Source organism: Rosa chinensis, chromosome 7 (genome assembly GCF_002994745.2).
Source record: "Rosa chinensis cultivar Old Blush chromosome 7, RchiOBHm-V2, whole genome shotgun sequence".
Lineage (NCBI taxonomy): Eukaryota > Viridiplantae > Streptophyta > Magnoliopsida > Rosales > Rosaceae > Rosa > Rosa chinensis.
Genome location: NC_037094.1, coordinates 9,857,927 through 9,879,397, shown reverse-complemented (window position 1 = coordinate 9,879,397; position 21,471 = coordinate 9,857,927). Strand labels below are relative to the sequence as shown.

The following is a 21,471-nucleotide window of genomic DNA, read 5'->3' as shown; positions in this document are numbered from 1 at the left end:
TTGATAAAAAAATAAATAAACAAAGAACGTCCACTTTGATCATATAAAAAGCAAGACTTGTATTCCACATGATCATATATATATATATATATATATATATATTTTTTATACATGTATAGTTGTTTTGTTTGGACTTACTTTTCAGCTAGTTCTTTTGTATTTTTTGCCCTTCTGGATGTTCAATGAAATCTCATTATAACAAAAAAAAAGGTAAATCTTCTGTTGTTTAGTGTATGTACACTACCCCTCCACTCACTTTATAGTCTAGTGCAGACAGGCTATTACATTGATTGATGTCTCTTTTTCTTGTTTAACGCTCAGGCATTTTAGGTTCTCAATTATTGATGAGGGTGGAATGCTTACTTTGATTAATGAAATAAATGCATTTGATAAAAGAAAAAGAGATAAACATAAAACATCCTTTATGATTATATAAAAAGTGTGTGTGTGTGTGTATTGTCGCAGGTAATGGGGGTGTGTGTGTGTATTGTTACACGTAAGGGCAAATCTAGTGCAAATTTAGTGTATGTACACCACACTTCACTCACTATATATAGTCTAGTGCGGACAGGCTATTACATCGATCGAGGTCAGAAGCAGAACCTGAAATCTGAATGTTGTCTTAAAGGGGCCAAGAAAGAAAATTTATATATATATATATATATATATATTTTAAATCAAGTTACATGCATAAACTATCTTTTAACAATTTATTCTCAAAATTACATATAATAAAAGAAAATTTTATTAAATTTTCTATTGAAGAAAGATAAAAAAATTTAATATAAAGTTAACATACTTACTATTAATCTATACTATTATTAAGAGAAGAGGCTTTGTTAGGCCTGTAAATGGATCGGGTTTGGATCGGATCGACCTAAATCCAAATCCGTTTACTAAAAAAAAAATGTGATCCAAACCCGCTCCGTTAACCCGGCGGATCATTGATACCTCGATCCAAATCCGTATCCGTCGGATTAACGGATACCCGATCCGTTAATCCGATCCGTTTATAATTTCAAATATTTTTAAATTTTAAATAGTAATATTAAATTTATATCATGATACCTCATAAGATATTAATAAAATATTAAAATAATATGATCTACATGAAGAGTATCACCAAAAGTAAAATTATATTATATTTTATATTTTTTAAAAATAATAATATATTAATAAAAAAAATATTTTATTATTACGAAAACGGGTCGGATCATTAACGGATCGGATCGACCTAAATCCAAATCCGATCCGTTTATTAAACGGGTTAACGGATTCGGATCATTAACGGATCAACGGATCAAAATGTTCGATCCAAACCAGTCCAATAGTCACGGATCTGGAGCGGGTCCGGATCAAAATCCGGTCCATTTACAGGTCTAGGCTTTGTTAGCCAAAACTAAAAAATTTGACAGAAATGACCCTGAAACATTAAAAAACTTTGAAAATTAATTAAATCACAAGGGCAATTATGACGATTACAAATTATATTTTATTAAAAAAAATAAACAAAAAAAATCTCACAACCCACTTTTGTCTCCCACTAACTTCTCTCTACAATAACTGTTTTAATCCATTATCTTTTTTTCTTTCTGAAAAAAAAATTAAAAAAAAAAACACTTGCACATGCAGAGCATGTGTAGAGGAAAACTAGTAGTGTATTAAGGTAACAAATAAAATTAATGTATTTACTATTACACGCAGTCCTATCTGCTAGCCAGGCCGGTTTCGCAACAAGCAAAACCGGCCCCATTGCAGGACCTCCAGCGTTTCTTCCGTCGGGTTTGGGTCCTTGAACGTGATTTCAGGATAAGAGAGGGCTGAGAACCGTTTTGTGATTGCGCTTGATCGTAGACGGGATCGTGATCACAAGGTTTCAAGTGGTGGACCTTGGCTCTTCAACCAAGCACCGATCATGATGCAGGAATATGATGGAGTTGCGTCGCCACAATCTATAGCATTGGATGCCTTGTACCTCTGGGTACGTATCACTGATATTCCTCCACTCTTTGAGAACAAGGACACCATCAAAGACATCGCTACCATTGCTAGAAAAGTCATGGAATTAGATGACAAACTCTTTGACAACACAGGCAAAATTAGGGTTAGGGTTTCACATGAACTCTCTAAACCCTTTTTTTCTGAAAAAGAAGGTGAAGCTTGCACCGAGTTGAGGAGGAAATCTCATTTTTCTTTGAAAACCTAGTGGATAAGTGCAACTATCGTGATCTAATTTATCATGAGAATGATGTATGTCCTGCAGCAGATGGTAGGGCGATACGAAGAATGGAATTAGCTTTTGCTCATATATAGGAGGTTGGAAATCACGAGTCCATCTCTTGGTTTCGTACAAAGCTGCTTTGAGAATTCTGCCTCCAGTAACACGCTCTCTTTTTTACCCAAAGGAGCAAGGAAGCCGCAAACCTGTGGTTTTGAGTGGCACAGATGTCAGGTCATCTTCCAGCAGGGAGGAGGACGATATAACTTTGGCTCTGGTCCCAGTGGAAGCAACTGCTCTGTCCAAGAGAGAGATGCAGCATTCTAAATATCAATCCCCAAAACGACTGAAGGTACTCTTGCCTGATCTTTTTGCTAACTCTTTGAGCACTGATGCACCCACAAATAACTCTTTGAGCACTGATGCACCCATGATCGTTGGGACTAGTTAAAGCTCCATGTAGCATCCTTGACCTAAGTCTGAGGTAGTGCTCAATACGAACAGTAAGAAGAAGAGGGGTAGACATCTTGGGTCAAAGGACAAGAATCCATCAAAGTCGAAGAAGATTGCTGCTCAGGAAGTCTGCTTGGCATACATGACAAAACCTCCTAGCTTTACTATCAAGGGCAAGGAGATATTTTTGGGACTGAGCCTATTTTCTATATTCTTCACGATAAGGCTTGTTTTTTAATAAGTGAGCATAGATATCTGTTAATAAGTAATACTATATATATATATATATATATACCACTTTTTTTATTTGCCCTCTGTATTCAAGGCACTGAAAATGGCTCTAACTAGAGACTATAATGAGAAAACATTTATGATTTGATTCAAAAAAAAGATAACAAATAAAATAATCTATGTATGTACTATCAGAAATTATTATTATTTATTATTTGCATGTCTATCAAGACCTTTTTGTTGTTGTTGTGGGGGGCCATGATGTGATCCGGGCTTCAGCACCTGCTCAACAACAATTCATTCCTTCTTATAAGGCTGGACTGTAACACCTAACTGAAGGCCTAAGCACACTAAAGCAAAATAATTAAATACGACCAAACTAGTCTCACGCACGAGATTGTTCATTAACAAACCAAACAGAAAAGATGACAATCTAGTTAATATGTAAGCCACCACTTTAGGGTGGACAGCATACAGGAACTTCGTAATCTAATACATCACCAAATACACTTCAATAATCCAATTCCAATTAATATAGCAGAATTAATACGATTAGATACGCACAACTGATGTCTTAATATAGATTTGTTTAATCATATCTTAAGCTGATGAATATGGAATAGCAACGGCCTTAAGAGGGTCTCTTTTGTGAGCTGTTATACCAGCTGTTTCAGTCATGTCTATATCCTCAATTGTTACTCCACCAGGTAATGTCCAATCAAACTTGTGCATTAAATTTGCTAGAGCAATCTCATCAACTGCCGAAGCAAACTGAATCCCGGGACACAACCTCCTGCCAGCTCCAAACGGAATCAATTCAAAGTCAGTCCCTTTATAACTTATACCACTGTTCGCATTCAAGAACCTTTCTGGCTCAAACTCCACTGGTTTGTAATTGAATGATTCAGGATCTCTCCCAATCTGCCAGACATTCACTAGGACTTGTGTGTTGGCTTTAATGTTGTAACCGTTTATTTTCACATCTTGCATCGAGATTCTAGGCATTAGTAGCGTAAGCGGAGGATGCAAGCGAAGAGTCTCCTTAATCACTGCCTTCAAGTAATGCATATCGATCAAATCATCCTCTGTTAGTATGTCTTCTTCAGCTTTGTTTACTCCCCTTACTTCATTCTGCAATTTGGTCATGACACTTGGGTGCTTTAAAATCTCAGCCATTGCCCACTCTAAGACCGTTGCTACCGTATCCGTCCCAGCAAGGAACATATCCTACAAATTAGCATTATTAATTAACGATTAGTGATGTAAACGTCTCCTATATATACACTGTATACACATATGTGAGAGAGAGAGAGAGAGAGAGTTACCAAGATGACACCCTTTATGCCAGTTCTGTCAATACGAAAACCAAGGGACTTTTCCTGCTGAATCTCAAGTAAAACGTCTACAAAATCCTTTTGGTCCTCCTCCTTCTGATCAGAATTATCCATATGCTCTTGAATTACTACATCCAAGAAGTCATCAAACCGTTTAGCCACTTTGTCTAGTTTCGCGTCCAAACCAGTGACACGGCTCAACCAACCAAGCCATGGAATATAGTCCCCAATATAAAGACTTCCCAGCAACTCCGTATGATCCACCGAAAGCTCTTTAAAACCCCCATTACTGTAGTAACTCTTCCCTAGAGCCACTCTCGAGACGACATCGTTTGTAAGCGTCATAAGCATCTCCCTTAAATTCACAACTCCTTTTGAGTCCCTTATCTGCTTGATCATGGCTTTGGTTTCCTCTTCCCTAACGCCACGGTAAGACCGAACCCTTTTGGTGCTCAACAGATTCAACACGCATATGCTCTTAGTCTGCCTCCAATACTCGCCGCAAGGCGCGGTTGCCACATCGTTTGAGTTGTAGAGAAGCTTTGCGAAGACGGTGGACTTGGGCCTGGTGCAGAAATTGAGGTCATGTGTTTTCATGATCGCCTGAGCACCCTCGGCCGATGAGATGATGAGGACGGGGACGCTTCCGAAGTGGAGGAGCATGAGAGGGCCATGGACCTGAGACAAGGCTCCAAGTAAGCGATGTGGCGGACACCGTGGTGAGACTAGTTGGTGAAGGTTTCCGATGATGGGGAGTTTTGGTGGAGAAGGTGGTGAGTTTTTTGTAGAAGAAGTGGAAGTGGAAGACCACCTGTATAGGAGAACGAAGAAAATGGCAAGAAGTACTATTGAAAGGGTTTCATTATTGAACTGCTCCGTCATTATTTGCAGGAGATTGATAAGCGAATAGCTAGACATCTTCTTCTCTGCAAGTGATTCTGCGTGTGTGGTTTGTGTTATATATAGGAAAGTTAATTAAGCATGAAATGTTTAATGCTAAAAAATGGAGTCCATAGGGGCATCGTTTAATCAGGAACATGTGTCAGGTGGAAGACGAGAAACTTTCTTTTTATTTTTTATATTACAATGTTTTAAAGGTGATTTAACAATAATTGAGATTATATTATTTCTTCTAATAAGAACGTGGACCTTGGAATGGATTCCAATCATTCCATCGCTAGTGTCCTCTCTGGCTCTCTCATATATTCATAAAATATATAAAGGCCTGTTCACCTAAGGGACTGTGAGGGACAAGTGAATCTGACGACTGAAAATAAATGCACAGTTTTAAGGTGTTATAATTTAGGATTAATTTCAGTTTAGTACCCTGATGTTTGACCTCGACATCATGTTCGTCCCTGCAGTTTCAATTTAATCAGTAGCACCCCTGAGATCTCAATTTCGATCAGCCGTACCCAAAATTTTATCAGCCTTCCAAAAGGGACGTTAAATGATGAGCTGGCTCTGACAAACCCAGCAAGTGGGCCCACCTGAAGGGTTAAATTCCTAATGTGGCCCTAATGGTTCGCAACTTTCATTAGCGGTCCTGTTCTTCCTCTTCTCCTTCATCGCACTCTCTTCATCCTCCTCCTTATCATCTACAATGGCCACCATAGACCGCACTCTACACCATCTGGTAGCGGAGGTTATCGACGGCGGCATCAAACAGCTTTTCAATCCTCCTTCGTCAAGCCCAAGATTCCGACCACCATGCGTTCTTATACCGCCGCCTCCACCGCATCCAAACTCCAACTCCTCCACCCTTGTGTTGAAATAGTACACGCTCCGCCCCGAGAACTTCGCCTCGCTTGACCATAATTTTGAAGTGGAAGAGGCGGAACTTGAGGTCAAGGAAGGTGGCGGTGATGATGCGACAGTGATGACGCAGCGAAGTTTCGTCGCGGTGGTGATGGCGCAGCAAGGTCGTCGTGGCGGTGATCAAACGGTTCAAATTCCCCCAATCCCAAAGCCCATATATCTGATCGGATCTATTTAGGGAGTTGGAGCTTAGCGATTGGGGGCCATTGCTGAACCCAACTATTTGGATTGTTCGAGGAGAAGAATCGCGACGGGGCTCCGGTACAACCCGAAGAGTTATGTATGTACCAAACTCTATGAGCATCTCTAAATTTGGTTTTGGTTTCTGTATTTTGCTGTTGTTGGAATCGAGCATAACGACGAAGAGGATCCTGGGGGATACATGGCAGCCCTCAGTTCTTGGCATGATGTTGCAGGCGTTTTGTGGCTTGTTGCTGGCGAGGGACTTGGTTGTCAATCTAGGTTACGGCAGATCGAGGCCTGTTGGGCAGACAGAGGCGTGTTGGTGAGGCTGGCCGAAATCTGGGTTTTAGACGATGGAGGACAGTAGGGGCGGAGGAGTTTGGCACGGTGGTAGGCAGGTCCATGTTCTTGGAACCTCAGTTTGGGTGGTCTGATGTTGTCACCTATTGTTTTGGTTGGTTTGCTGGAAGTTGTTTCTCATCAGTTTTTGTACTAAGTGATTATAGGTGGGGAGATTTGGGTGTGTAGTGAAGGCGGTTTGTGCTGCAGGTGCAGGGGCTGAGAAGAGGAGGACGGGGATAGTGGTGCAGAGGCCAAGAGGCCAGACGACATCGGATTAGCCCTTAAACTTTTTTTTTTAATCTTGAAATTACCATTTTAGCCCTTACAGTGGGCCCCAACGTCAGATTTAACGTCTAATTTTGACGGAGCTCAAGAAATTAGATACGGCTAATCGAAATTGAGACCTCAGGGGTATTACTGATTAAATTGAATCTGCAGGGACTAGCATGATGTTGAGGTCAACCATCAGGGTACTAAACTGAAATTAATCCTATAATTTATGCTTTTATATTTAATACATGTGGTTGAGATGCATCTGTCCCTCACAGTCCCTTAAAACTGTCTCTTAGGTGAGCAAACCAGATAATATATAAGATCTTCTCTGCAAGTGATTATGTGTGTGTGGTTTGTGTTATATAGGAAAGTTAATTAAGAATGAAATGTTTAATGATCAAAATGGACCCTAGCATCTCAACGATTGAGTCCATAGTTTAATCAGGAACATATATTAGGTGGAAGACTAAATTAGGTTTCTCCTTTCTTTTTATTTTTTATACTACAATGTTTTAAAGGTGATTTAATAATAATTGAGATTATATTATTTCTTCTAATAAGAACGTGGACCTCTGAATGGATCCTATCGCTAGTGTCCTCTCTGGCTCTCATATATTCATATAAAATATAAGGGAATCTTATATAGTGTTTTGATGTTTCATCTATATTAATAAAGCTAAGTGGACTTTACTGTTAATCTTTGGGGAAACTTTCGACCCAGTCACTTACTTTAGCAAAACTATACTGATCTACTGAGAATTTGAGGTCGGTTCCTTCTAAAGAGTTTTAGTAGACATCTTAAAGAGTCATGTAGAACTGAAATCACCCAAAATGAAATTTTCTGGACTTAGTTATGAATTTTCAAATGGTATAGGATGATGTGTAAAATTGGATATGGGGTTTACTTGAATTTAAGCAGAAAAGCATGAAACGTTGAGCTTAGCATCCAATGCTAAACACAAACGGTCATTAGAGTTTGCTGACATGGTTCTTTAAGTTATTGAATTTGAGCACATAAGCATTACTAATTAAAGAGGATGGTGATCATGAGAGTGTAGTTACTGTTTTGGAATATAATATGTAAAATTGGATGGGGTTTAGTTAAGGCAGTATTTTCCATTTTGAATGCTTGATATTGTCAATTGTGTGCTTTGCAGAAAGTTCATAACAGTAAGTTGCGATCGATACAAAGCTCCTAGAACTGCTGAATTGTAGAATTAATTGCTAAACATCAATGCTCTTTCAAATAAAGTTCATGTATGCCTTTATTGATTTTAAAAACATTTGTATTAGTACAAGCATATTGTGCTTTGTTACATATATATGGAACAACTGCAAGTTCATTCAGCCATTTTTCAAAGAGTTATTATCACAAATGATACCTGAACTTATCCTCTATCTTATCGATGGTACCTGAACTTTTCGACTTCATTTCAAGTGGTACCTATCACTAACTTCCGTTAATGTTCCGTTAAAAACTAACATGTGCAAAACACATTACCTATATTCAAGAGTAGTTTGACTAAAATACCCATTCAAATAATTTTGTTTACTAGATATTTTGATCAATTAATATGTTTATAAGAATATAAGTTCAATTAAAAATAAAATTAAAAATGTATCTCTACCCTCTTATGAAAATAAAATTTAAAAACAATATCTCAACAAAAATTAATTGTTTTATAGATACAAACAAAACATTTCAAATAAAACTATAAAACAATTTTTTTTTGACAAACTATAAAATATTTAAAACCAAAAGCTTATCAAAACTTTCGTAATTTTTTTTTCCTGTCATTCATATATATTTTTAATTGAAGTTGAAAGTTTTTCCTTTTGATAGTCTCATTTTTTATAGCCATATTGCTACAATATAAGTGAAAACAAGTGATCTTACAAAAAAAAAGGGAATTTTACAAATTTATCCTTGAAAAATGAGTCACATGTTTGGCACATGTCAGTTTTTAACTGAACATTAACGGAAGTTAGTGATATGTACCATTTGAAATAAAATCGAAAAGTTCAGGTACTGGTTGTGATCAAAATTGAAGTTCAGGTACCATCAATAAGATAAATGATAAGTTCAGGTATCATTTATGATAATTACCCTTTTTCAAAAATCAGAATAAAGAGGTGTGACAGCACCGCACTTCCGCATGGGCGCAAGCGCGTGCCGGAGGGATAGTATACAAGAAAACATACATTACAAAATCTCCTAAACATATCAATGTGACATGGGAATGCAATACATACATATATAGATATTTCAATTGTTCGTTGGTTTGATGTATTTTGTAAATGTGTTTATTTCATAGGTTCACTGTAATATCAATTATTTATTAAAAACTTTTGAATATGAGATTCAAATAAACAAATCGAAATGGATATTGTTCCACACTTAGATCATTTTTAGCAATACTAGCTATTTGTGAGTCAAATTTTAGCCAAAGTAGCTAAAAAGTCATTTTAGCTAGCCACTTTAGAAATATGTCTGCATCAATGCTATCTATTTTAGCTAGTTTTGAATTTATATTATTTTTGAAATGAAGGTTAAACAGTTTAAAATGTATTTAAATCTTACATAATTAAAATAACTCAAAATGAATGTTAGGGCATCTCCAACAGAATAACTAAATTCAATTTTTAGTTATGTAATTATTTTTGAAGGAACACTCAACTCCAACAAACTAGTTATAGTTAAGTTAAATTTAACTTTAGCTAAATTAAAATGGCAAACTATATTTAGCTAGACAATTAAGAATAGCTAAAATAAAAGTTATATTTCTCTCTCATCTTTTGTCCACATGTCAATTTACAATTCGATAAAATATAGTACAACACTTACAAATAGCTACTAATGCTGGAGAAATATTATTAAATCAATAGGTATATTTCTTAAATTTAGCTAAATTTAACTAAAAAGTAACGTCTACTGTTCAAAATACTCTTATAAATTATAGAGAGTCTCATCTTGCTCTCTGTATTAGGAGCGAGATAGCTAAAAGTTATAATAGAGAGCTACTAGGAGTTTAATGTAGTTGCAACAATATATAAAGAAAACTAAACATGCTCTCTAAAATAGCCACAGGAACCAAAATAGAAAGTCTGCTAAATATGCTCTAAAAATTTTATTTGCCTTTTTTAAATTATCAAAGTCTTCCTCAATTAAGGGAGAAATTTAAAAGACTGTGAGAGACAACTGGATCTCAGCCACACGTATTAAATTCAAAGATATAAATTATAGGGATCGTCAACGGTACACTAATGTACCGATACACAAAGTAGACTAATTCAATACAGAAGTAAACTAGCTCGGTGTAAGGGTAGACTAGTCTACTTATGCGTGGAGTCAATCTACTTCTGTATCCAATCTAGTTTACTTGATGTATTAGTACATTGATGTAGCGTAGAGTTTTCTTAAATTATATCTACTTAAAATTATTTATTTATTCTTAACTGTCAGCTTCGCTTGTCCATTATTATCCCTAAAAATGTCAATTTTATACTAAGTAGTTTTATGTAATGTTATATGTCTATTGTCTTTTTCCCATATAAGCCCTCAATATTTTTCATTTTTTTCTCTCTGAATAGTGCCCAACAAGGAGGCTTTGTTTTCTTTCTCTGATCTTGGGTGTCAATCTGATCTGGACACCCAAGCTTCTTTCTCTAATCTTTGTAGTTAAAACAATAATATGTTGTGGATGAAAACAGAAACATCTTTTGCCTTCATTTTCTTTGTATTACTAGGATTTTGCTTAACAAATGTTCTCAAAACAATACCCAGCAAACTAACAAATAAGTTGTGGCTATTAGCTAATGATTAATAAAGAAGCATAGGATTTCGTTCCCCCAGGATGGAAATTCTAGCTCTGTAACGAACACTCTAATCTAGTTGTACAAATTGTGCAGTGTGTTTGCCCTCAAGGCTTCAACTAGTAACTTATAGTTATACCAACCAAATCATAGTCTTCCTAGTACCACTATTTTGCTTCACGCTATTCCTCTAATATCTGCAACTTAGTTCATCAAGTCTTACAAATCTCAAACATTTCTATCCGGGATTGCAAGAGACTTCGTTGTGATAACTGAGATGATTGTTGCATTGAATGTCTATAGGTAGTGCAATATTGCTGCTCATTACCTTGCTATCATAAAAGAAAACTTAATCACTTCTCTGTAAAGCCTCATTAGAACTAGACATCAACATTGTCTAGTTAAGCTGATATTTTTGAGAAGTTTAGAGTTCAAATAAATGCTAATACGTTGTATATATAAACTTGTAAACGAAAATAGTTTTATATATATATATTGAAATCGGTTTGAATTTGAATTTCAAATGGTGTGGTTATCAATATCAATCCAATGACAAGGATAAGGAAGTTATGCAGCAGTTCCTTAATGGATGGAACTAAATAACTGTTTTGTCTGATATAAAGGATAAACAACGCCTACATTGATGCCTACTAGAACACCAAACCTCGATCAAATTGTCCCATTAACAATTTGAGATCAAGGGTGGATCTAGGAGAAGAACAATGGAAGGAAGCAGTGAAACTAGTTAGTATCTCTACACACCCTTTGTCTTTTATTTCAATTCATATCGTATACTGCCATATATATGTGCTTTTTGCGTTATAGGATTGCAGTGATTTACGCATCCTAACTTAGGATCAGAATAACATATCAGTCCTATATTTGTCATAGTTGATTTTGTTCATGTAAATTTGCAGACATTAGGATAGATATACTGTTTCAGTCCTAAATTATGATACGACTATTTCAGCAATCCTAACTTGCAAATTATAGTATAACTTCTAACAGTCTCTTGCTGAACTGCTGAACATGTTAAAATATGATTGTAATAACCATAGCAGGCCTCGCTTTGTAGTGATTTAGTTTTCTTTGATAAGGCTTGATTACACGCATTTCTATGCATGTAATTGTATCTAAAACACTATAAATAAGTTAATCCTCAAGTCAATTATTATGTAATTAATCTATTTTTATTTATTGTGTAGGAAATAAGCGGAGTTACGGAAATCGTGAGAAATTTGTGCAAAATCGGAGCAAATGATTAAGAAATGAAGAAAAGATTGATTTCATTAATTAATGATTAATTAATCATTGAAGTTTAGCATCAGGTGCCATCATCACGTGAGATGTGCAACAATTAACATTTTGTTTAATTAAGTTAGCCAATTAAATGATGACACATGGCAATCCATCACCTTTGCTACTCTTGCACGCCAGGACCATTTTCTTTCTCTTCTTTGGCACCAATCAAGTTCTGACACCTCATCATCGCCCAATCTCATTCTCTCTTAACAACACCGAGACCTAACCGACCCAAATATAAAAAACCCCATTCCTTCCTCACTGAACAGTAGCCGCACCACCACAAAACAGAGGCAGCCCTTTGGGCTGCTCTCTCTCCCATCATTCTCCTCCATTTTTTCCTCTTTTCTTTCTATTTTATTTTGAGATTTGAAGGATTTACTCACCCAAAGCTTTAAAGATTCATCAAAGACTTCTCCTTTACAAGATTCAAGACTTGGGTAATTGTGAGAGTTGTAAATCAAGACCAGTCATGCTAGCTTTTTAGCTATTTGTGACTATTCTTGTTTTTTCATACACTTCTCTACTCTTTTTCTATTTGAATTTTGTAATTTTGATGTCTATGATTATGAGTTGTGAGTAATTTCCTTGTTGGGGTTTAGGGTTGTGTCCCTTACCCAAATTTTATGTAAAAGATGTTTAATTTAATGTAATGATGCAATTTTCATATGATGGATGCTTATATCAATTTTTGTTGGGTTAAAATGCATGTCTAGGAGCCTAGTCAACTCTAGGGTGTGTATTTTGAGCATGTCTAGGACGGAGTTAGAGGCTTGACCCCCTTTAATTCCTAAGCTAGAAACCTTCAATTTCGTATTCGAGGGGTTATAAGCATGGTGATTTATACCCTTTGCATGATTGCGCGGGCAGATCGCTTAGTAGTCTAATTCCTTGATCTCTATGCCTCTTGATGTGAATTAGTGACCCTTGAACATGCTCTAATTCATGTCAAGTGAGTTCCTACGACCCTTGAACCGGAGTAGGAATACCATGAAATGGAATTTCGGTCCTTGAGCCTGGAACCGCCTTGGATACGACTACCGCCAAAATAGGAAATATGCATCTACATTAGATTAGCTTCTGACACATGAGATTTGGTGAAGGTTCCTCCCTAGCACCCGTCATTCCCAATTATATTGTTTACACTTTTATTAATTTCTTTGCATTTTTATTAGTTGCTTTACATTTCATTACTTTTTGTTATGTTAAAATCAACTCACAAACATTGAACTATTCCACTCATTTGTGCATATCCACCACTAGGTTCTTAGTTTTGATTAGGTTTTGGTGAAAATTAAAGCCGAGCATTGCTAAGGCTTGGTGCCTTAGATTAGTTTTATTTTATTTTATTTGTTTTATTTCCTTTATTTGCTTAGTGACTTTAGTTCCGACCACCCAAGGATTGTGGGTTAGCCACTAATCCTCGTGGTACGATAACTTTGGGCATTATATTTCCCTATCTTGACATTGATACATACGCTTGCGTAAATGTGTATCAAGTCAGTGGCGCCTTTGCCGGGGATTAGGGTTTAATAGCCTTAAATTAAATCCGAACATTGCTAAGGTTTGGTGCCTTAGATTAGTTTTATTTTATTTTATTTGTTTTATTTGTTAAAGTAAAATGTAATTGAAATTGGTCTATTCATTTCATTTCATAGTCTTTTTATATAGGGATAGAGTTACAACGGGAATATTAATTACATTAAACACATTGAATGCTGATTGATCTATAATTGTGCTGATTGATGGAAATCATTGATTCCTTGATTCCCTCTCAGTCAGTTGCTTTGACGAAGGCACACAATATATTTTTCCTTTAACACTCCCCCTTGTGCCAAGTCAAAGACGAAATGGTGCATGAGTTGTTGCCTCACTAAAAATCTTGCCAAGTAACAATAAAAACCCTGTGGGACAAAAATACACCATGGTCGAAGGAAAAGAGCACAACGCACCTTTTACATTTGAGTATGACATGTGTGTGTTAGACTCCCCCTGACGTCTACACCTCCCCTTGATACTTACATTAATCAAGGGAGCTTGGAAAGTTTTCGCATTCCTATGCTTTTCACATGTTTCTCAAATGTGTCCTTAGGCAGTGATTTGGTAAACAAATCTGCCACATTCTCCTCAGACCTTACTTGATTCACTTGAATCTTGAGCAGGACCTATTGTTGCTGTTTGTAGGAAAACTTTGGCGATATGTGTTTTGTATTATCCCCTTTGAAATATCTTAGCTTCATCTGTTCGATGCAAGCTGCATTATCTTCATAAATGCAAGTAGGCTCTTCAGTGGTAGAAATCAAACCACTAGTCCCTCGAATATGTGTAATGATAGCTCTTAACCATATACACTCACGAACTATCTCAAGTAGAGCAATGATCTATGAGTGGTTCGAGGAGGTAGCCATAAGGGTTTTGCTTGGTTGATCTCCAAGATATCGTCGTGTTCCCAATGGTAAGTACATAACCATTTTGGGAACGACCTTTATGTGGGTCATAGAGATACCCAGTATCAGCAAAACCAACCAAAATGTCATTTGGTGTTTCAGTGTAGCTAGTGGCGCTTTCGCCATCAATATTTCCTTTAGGGATTGCAGTTCCATATGCGGTCCCTCTTGTCTCTCTGTAGGGAAATAACAGTCTCAAGTCAATGGTTCCTTTTAGGTATCGAAGATGTTCTTGATACCAGTCCAGTGACGCTGCATTGGCGCTGAGCTAAATCTAGCTAACAAGTTCACTGAGAATGCAATGTCTGGTCGAGTAAATTGGGCTAAGTACAATAATGCGCCTATTGCACTTAGATAGGGAATTTCAGCTCCTAACACCTTTTCATCATCTTCCTTTGGAAGAAATGGATCATTCCTTGCATCCAAACTTCGACCGATCATGGGACTGCTAGCAGGTTGCGCTTTGTCCATGTTATATCGCTTGACTTTTGGACATACGCAGACTAGTGGATTAGTATTTCACAAACTCGGTGTTCTAGTTCAAGACCTAGAGAGAATCGAGTTTTCCCAAGATCCTTCATCTCAAATTCTGATCAAGTAGCTCACGGTTTCTCTTATGTCATCAAGAGTACCTATTATGTTCATATCATCGACATATGCTGCTACAATTGTAAATCCGGAACTTTTTTTCTTTATGAATACGCAGGGGCATACTTCATCGTTCTTATATCCCTTTCCAATCAAGTAGTCACTTAGACGGGTATACCACATCCGCCTGGATTGTTTCAATCCGTAAAGTGAGCATTTCAACTTAATTGCAAACTCACTCAGTGGTTTAGAGTCACTTGACTTGGGTAATGCAAGGCTATCAGGCACCTTTCATATATATCTCTGAATCTAGATCCCCATAGAGATATGCAGTAACCACATCCATGAGCTGCATTTCCAGTCCTTCAGAAATTACAAAACTAACTAAGTAGCGGAAAGTTATAACGTCCATTACAGGAGAGTATGTCTCCTTGTAGTCAATTCCAGGGCGTTGTGAGAAACCTTGCTCCACAAGGCGAGCCTTGTACCTCAAGACTTCATTATTCTCATTATGTTTTCTGACAAAGACTCATTTATGTCCTACAGGCTTTACACTTGGTGGGGTTAGAACTACCTGACCAAATACCTGTCTCTTTGTCAGAGAATCTAATTCTACCTAGATTGATTCTTTCCATTTAGGCCAATCTGCTCTTTGTTGACATTTTTCAACAGAGCGTGGTTCGATATCATCATGCTCTATGATTCCTTAAGCAACAGTATATATCTTCAATGTGTATGGAAGATCTTTCTATCAACTCATACGCACTCTCGTAATCCTTTGAGATTTCTTTGTTCTCTGGAATCATTTCAAACATCGGAGCGTCCTCCAATATTGATTCATGGACATAACTATAATCAGAGACAATCTCATGAGAGGGATTCTATACATTGATGATTGGTTTGTGCCTTACTCACCCTCTTCTTCCTTGGGTGAGTGACAATCGAACCAATTGACCTCCCCCTCTTCCTTGGGGAGCCACGGCCTCAACCACACCTCCACTAAGTGCGGTTGCAGTGTCTCTATCTGCGGCACTATGCCCCTTGTTGGGGACTTCTAACATTGCAGGCACATTTGCAGCTGGTATATGTGATCTCGTCACTTTTACGATATCAGTAAACGCATCAGGCATCTAATCTGCTATGTTCTGAAGATCGATTATTCTTTTCACTTCACTTTCACTTTGTGAAGTGCGGGGATCAAAATGAGACAGAGTGGGGACAAACCACGACAATTCCTGTCGTTCCCTTGGAAAATCCTTTTTACTATCTCCCCCTAACGACCGGAAAACTGTCTCATCAAAGTGACAGTCCTCAATTTTAGCAGTAAAGAGATCGCCTGTCAAGGTTTCCAAATAGCGGATAATTGTTGGGGATTCGTATCCAACATAAATACTTAATCGTTTCGTTTCTGAGGACCCATTTTGGTGCGCTGTGGGGGCGCAATAGGCACATATACTGCTCAACCAAATATACGTAAGTGTGAAGTGTCAGGCCCGTATCCAGTTACCAACTGGTCCGCAGAAAATGGTTGGCTAGCTGTGGGTCTGAAATGAATAAGTAAAGCTGCGTGCAATATTGCATAACCCCATGCAGATATAGGCAGGTTGGTGCGCATAACCAATGCCCTAGCCACCATCTGTATCCTTTTGATGGTGGATTCTGCGAGACCATTTTGTGTATGCACATGGGGTACAGGATGCTCTACATCGATCCAAATAGATATGTAATAATCATCAAATGCTTTTGATGTAAACTCTCCAGCCTTATAGACTTGATAGGGTGATCAGGGTGGTGAGCCCTTAAATGTATAATCTGTGCTAGGAGCATTGCAGCATTTCTTGTGGACATTAAAACGACATGTGACCAGATTGTCGAAGCATCCACCAGAACCATAAAGTACTTGAATGGTCAGCATTCTGGATGGATAGGTCCACAGACATCTCTTTGTATCCTTTGTAAGAATGAAATGTTTTGTTTTGTATCTTTATCATATAAAGGTCTCGATCCTGTTTTTGCTAAAGAGCAGGCTTTGCAATACGAGTGATGTGCCTTTGAAATAGTCAATGAGGCATAATGGGAGGGAGGTAGTGCTTCTGGTACTTTAGAAGGCAATGACTGCATTTGAACAATACTAGAACCGACACCTTGCAATGTGGCGGATTTTTCTCCCATTTTTCACTCGAAAGAAGGGATGTCCATGTGAGTTCTTTAAAAATACGGATCATCATGTCATGACCTCGGTGCCATAGGCGGTCATGCAAAAGCCTGTATGAGTCAGTGTCCCACATTTCATTATTGGTGACAATATATGATTCAATTATCCGAATCGTAGTGAGGTACAGTCCACTAGATTGACTCATAAGTTTCTCTAAGATGTGTTTCCTTCCACAGTCATTAGATGTAATATCAAGGTATTCAGTTCCATTCTCACAGTGTGTTTTTACATGATAACCGTTGGCACAAATAGCTTTGAAACTTTAACAAGGTTCAATTAGCTCTTGGTGCATATAGAGCGTCTGTGACTTTAAATGTTGTGCCATTAGGCAGCAAAAAAATTTGGCAGTTCCTCGTTTTTTTATTAGTTGTGATAATCCAATCATCATAGTCACAGAGGAATTATAGGCTATTAGTTCAATGAATAATTGCCTATTTCTTAATATTGTGTGGGTAGTCCCACTATCATCTAAGCACTCAAGTTCTCCTCCATTCATTCCAACAAATAAATGGGTGGTATTTAGAAAATATAACTCATATTCTTTAGAGTATTTCTATTTGCGTAGAATGATATTCTTTTCATTCTAATAATTTTTCTCTTTTCTAGATGTATTGCTTTACATCTTTATATTGCTATTTCAAACCATGTAAATATGTGTATAGAAATAAATTTGAATAAATTCAGTGCTTGAGAATAAAATTCAAAAATTGATTAATGAGCCAACGATAATCAAATCAAGGTCTTGTTCTAATTCATCAAACCATTATTGAAATAAACTTTAAGACCAAGTAATAGTCTAATTAAAAATGAGGCATTATGCCTTCACAACTGTTTTTGGAAAATAAATAGATAAAACAGGTCAATCAAAATCTAGTGCATCCATTGACTGAGCAAGTTCCTTGTTGCCATTGAGGTCTACAATTGTGAGGTTGACATCTGGGTCATGGCCTCCTTCTTCCATATAGTGATTTTCTTGTTCTTTAGACTCCATATATCTCTTGTAATTGGCTGCTACTATGTTGCTTGCTTGCTTGGCAGTTCTTGTACCAATGCCCAATGATTCCACACCTATAGCATGGTTCATTGCCAACTCTATTCTGTTTGACTGAAGGGTTCTTAGGTGCCCTTTGCACCTTGTTTCCATGACCACTAGGGCCAGCACCACCATCTTTGCGTCATACATTGGGAGGGCCGCCACGGCCCATATCATGACCCCCATGTCCCTTGCCACGTGGTGTATTATTGCCACGTGGGTAGGGATCAGCACGTCCATGTAAGACTTAATGTGGACTCTCAATATTCTTTAAGTGTTACAATAACTAAGCTGCATATTTGCAGAACAAGCAAATAGACATTCCTAGTGTTCATCGGTTCATGTTGGGTTTCCTATTGATATCAGTACTGTTTTAAGAGGTTACCTTGCTAATGAGGTATACCTAATTGTATATGGAACTGGAAACAGGTTGGCCTAAATGTAAAAGGATTAGGAAACCTTTATGGGAGGCACCTAATCTTTAAGCCTATATATATTGACCTTGATCCCTGCTCTAACGATCACACAAGCACTCAAGTTCTCTGCCCCATTAGTGAGATTGCCTTCATCATATTGTTCAGAGGAGAAGATCAAATATGTCTTACTCAGGTTAGCTTTCTTGCTCATGATTATACACCACATGTGTTCTTGATTTGAGTACGATATATAACTGCATATTTTCTGTAAATAACAACAATTGGTATCAGAGCCTATGTGCTCTATCAAGAACCTTAAAAAAAAAAAAATACGGACACCCTGTTTCTTGTTTTAAGTTTGATTGGGTCTCACTTTATTATTGACACCCAAAGCCCATTTAAAGCCAAACTAAAATCTGCAATCTTTGCAAAATCAGTCATTAATTTTCCCAACGGTTATCCCCAAAATTGATTTCCAGAATTCTAGAGTCCTTCGATGTTGATCTTGATCATGAGCTTTTCCGCCTAAATCTTCTTCTTGTGATTGGGATCATGATTAGAGAACTCTACTGTTCTACCGGGTTTTGGATTGTCTTCTTTTCATCAACAAGAAACAGGCTTCATATCCTGGTATGTTTCTGATAAAATTGAAAGCTTTCTGTGATTTGAGTATTGGTGTATCTTTCATATTAGCGTTTGTCTCCCTATTCAGTATTTAATACATTCTTGTGAACATGCTGTAACAAAACCTAAATCACATGAAGCTTTAAAACATTCCTTGATCCAGTTTAATCATAATCTTTTAACAAACTGTATTGTCAATAGCAATCTTTTGAAAAGAATTATAATTAAACATAAGTAATGGATCAACCACTTGTAATATTGAATCTAATTGTCTGTGTCTTTGCTCCCTTAAGGAGGTTTAAACATTCACAACTCTTAGGTTCGATGTTAGCATATAACAGAAAATTAAAATGCATTCAGTGGTTGTTAGAAATTGTTCTTCTTGCCACTCTAGGTGTTGACATAATCTAATAAACCTATCGTTGTTTTAATGTTCTGGTTATATGATTCAGCTTGTGTCTATATGTCCTTTGCCACCCTAGGTAAGGCAGACACCTTATGTTTTTAGGGGCACTTCAGTTCAATGCCTTATGTTTATATTTATAAAAATTTATTACTAAATCTGGAACCTCTGCATGTTTTTACTACAGCTATGAACCTCCCCTTAGGACTACATCAAATTGAAAACCTAAATGGATCAAACTTTAAACAATGGAAGCGAGATATAGAGCTGCATCTAGGAATGATAGATTTTGACCATGTCCTTAAGGAAGATCCACCAGCTGAACCAACACCAACTACCAGTAAAGAAGTGAAAGATAAGTACCATCAATGGCACAAATACAACAGATTGACCCTAGTAATCCTGAAGAAATTTATGACAGATGCTGTGAGAGGTGGTATACCTGAGTCTGAGTATGCTAGGGAATACTTTAAAAACGTAGAAGAAAAATTCAAAGTGTCAGATAAAGCTGAAATTGGAAACTTGATGAATACTCTCATTACCATGAAGTTTGACGGAGTAGGAAGCATTAGAGAATATATAATGAAGGGTATTGATGTAGCTGCAAAACTCAAGGTCCTAAATGTCAGTATTGAAGACACCTTTCTGGTACACTTGCTTTTGAATTCTCTACCTCAACAATATAGTCAGATGCAGTCAAATTATAATACACAGAAGGAGAGTTGGAGTGTAAATGAATTGATTTCAATATGTGTACAAGAAGAGGACAGAATTAAGAAGGGAAAGAGCATTGGAGTGAATCTTGTCAGCAAGGCTCAATTTAAAAAGAAATTCAGCTACAGGCCAAACCAATCTGGTACCTCATCTTCCAAAGTTTCTCAGGGAACTTCTCAGGGATCTAGCAACTTTAAAAATTTTAAGAATGGTTCTGTGAAGTGTTTTTTCTGCCGAAAGCCTGGTCATGTCAAAAAGGATTGCAAAGGTTTTAAAGATTGGCTCATAAAGAAAGGTAATGAATTTCAAAACAAAACGGTTTTTCATTTAGAAAATAACCTTGTTAGTGTCTCTTCTAGTTCTTGGTGGTTTGATACTGCTTCACCAATACATGTCATTACATCTTTGCAGGGATATCTAAGAAAGAGGATACCAAATAAACATGAGGCTAGGATTAGCTCGGGGAATGGCAACAGAGTAGCAGTTAAAGCAATTGGAATAGTTAGATTAATTTTTCCTAGTGGTTTTACTTTAGATTTGGATAATGTGTACTGCATACCTTCTATGCAGAGAAATTTAGTTTCAGGATCTCTTTTTGTCAAAACTCATGGCTTTTCTTTTGTTGGTAATAATAAAAGTCTGGATTTCTTCAATTTTTCTGATTTTATTGGTAATGCATCTCTTGTTGATGGTTATTGGCATTTAAACTGTAGAAATTCTCTTGAGGTGTTTTTGACAGAGAAAACTATAGGATCTAAACGACCTAGACATGATGAAAAGTCAGCTTTTCTTTGGCATAAAAGGCTGGGACATATTTCTAAAGAAAGGTTAAAAATACTTGTGAGAGACAACATCCTCCCTTCATTGGATTACACTGATTTTGATATCTGCATTGAGTGTCTTAAGGGTAAAACAACTAAGTCTAGGAAATTGGGGTCTGTTAGAAGCCAAGAACTATTAGAATTAATTCACACTGACATTTGTGGTCCTTTTCCGCATCAAACTCTTTGTAGAAATCAGTATTTTATTACCTTTATTGATGATTTTTCAAGGTTTTGCCATGT

At 36.9% G+C, this 21,471-nt stretch overlaps 1 protein-coding gene across 1 annotated transcript; it reads right to left on the bottom strand.

Moving 5' to 3' along the window:
* Positions 1-3,266: 3,266 nt before the first annotated feature.
* Positions 3,267-5,181, bottom strand: LOC112180060 (cytochrome P450 736A117). The gene is made up of 2 exons (XM_024318560.2): positions 4,228-5,181; positions 3,267-4,129 (listed from the first exon to the last, which is right to left on the bottom strand). The coding sequence occupies exons 1-2, from the start codon at positions 5,152-5,154 to the stop codon at positions 3,503-3,505; spliced, it is 1,554 nt and encodes a 517-aa protein (XP_024174328.1). The 5' UTR covers positions 5,155-5,181; the 3' UTR covers positions 3,267-3,502.
* Between the last annotated feature and the right edge of the window lie 16,290 nt (positions 5,182-21,471).

Coding starts and splice junctions, on each gene's coding strand:
- LOC112180060 (XM_024318560.2), bottom strand. CDS start 5,154: ATGTCTAGCTATTCGCTTATCAATCTCCTGCAAATAATGACGGAGCAG. Junction 4,130..4,227: donor GCATAAAGGGTGTCATCTTG/GTAACTCTCTCT, acceptor GCTAATTTGTAG/GATATGTTCCTTGCTGGGAC.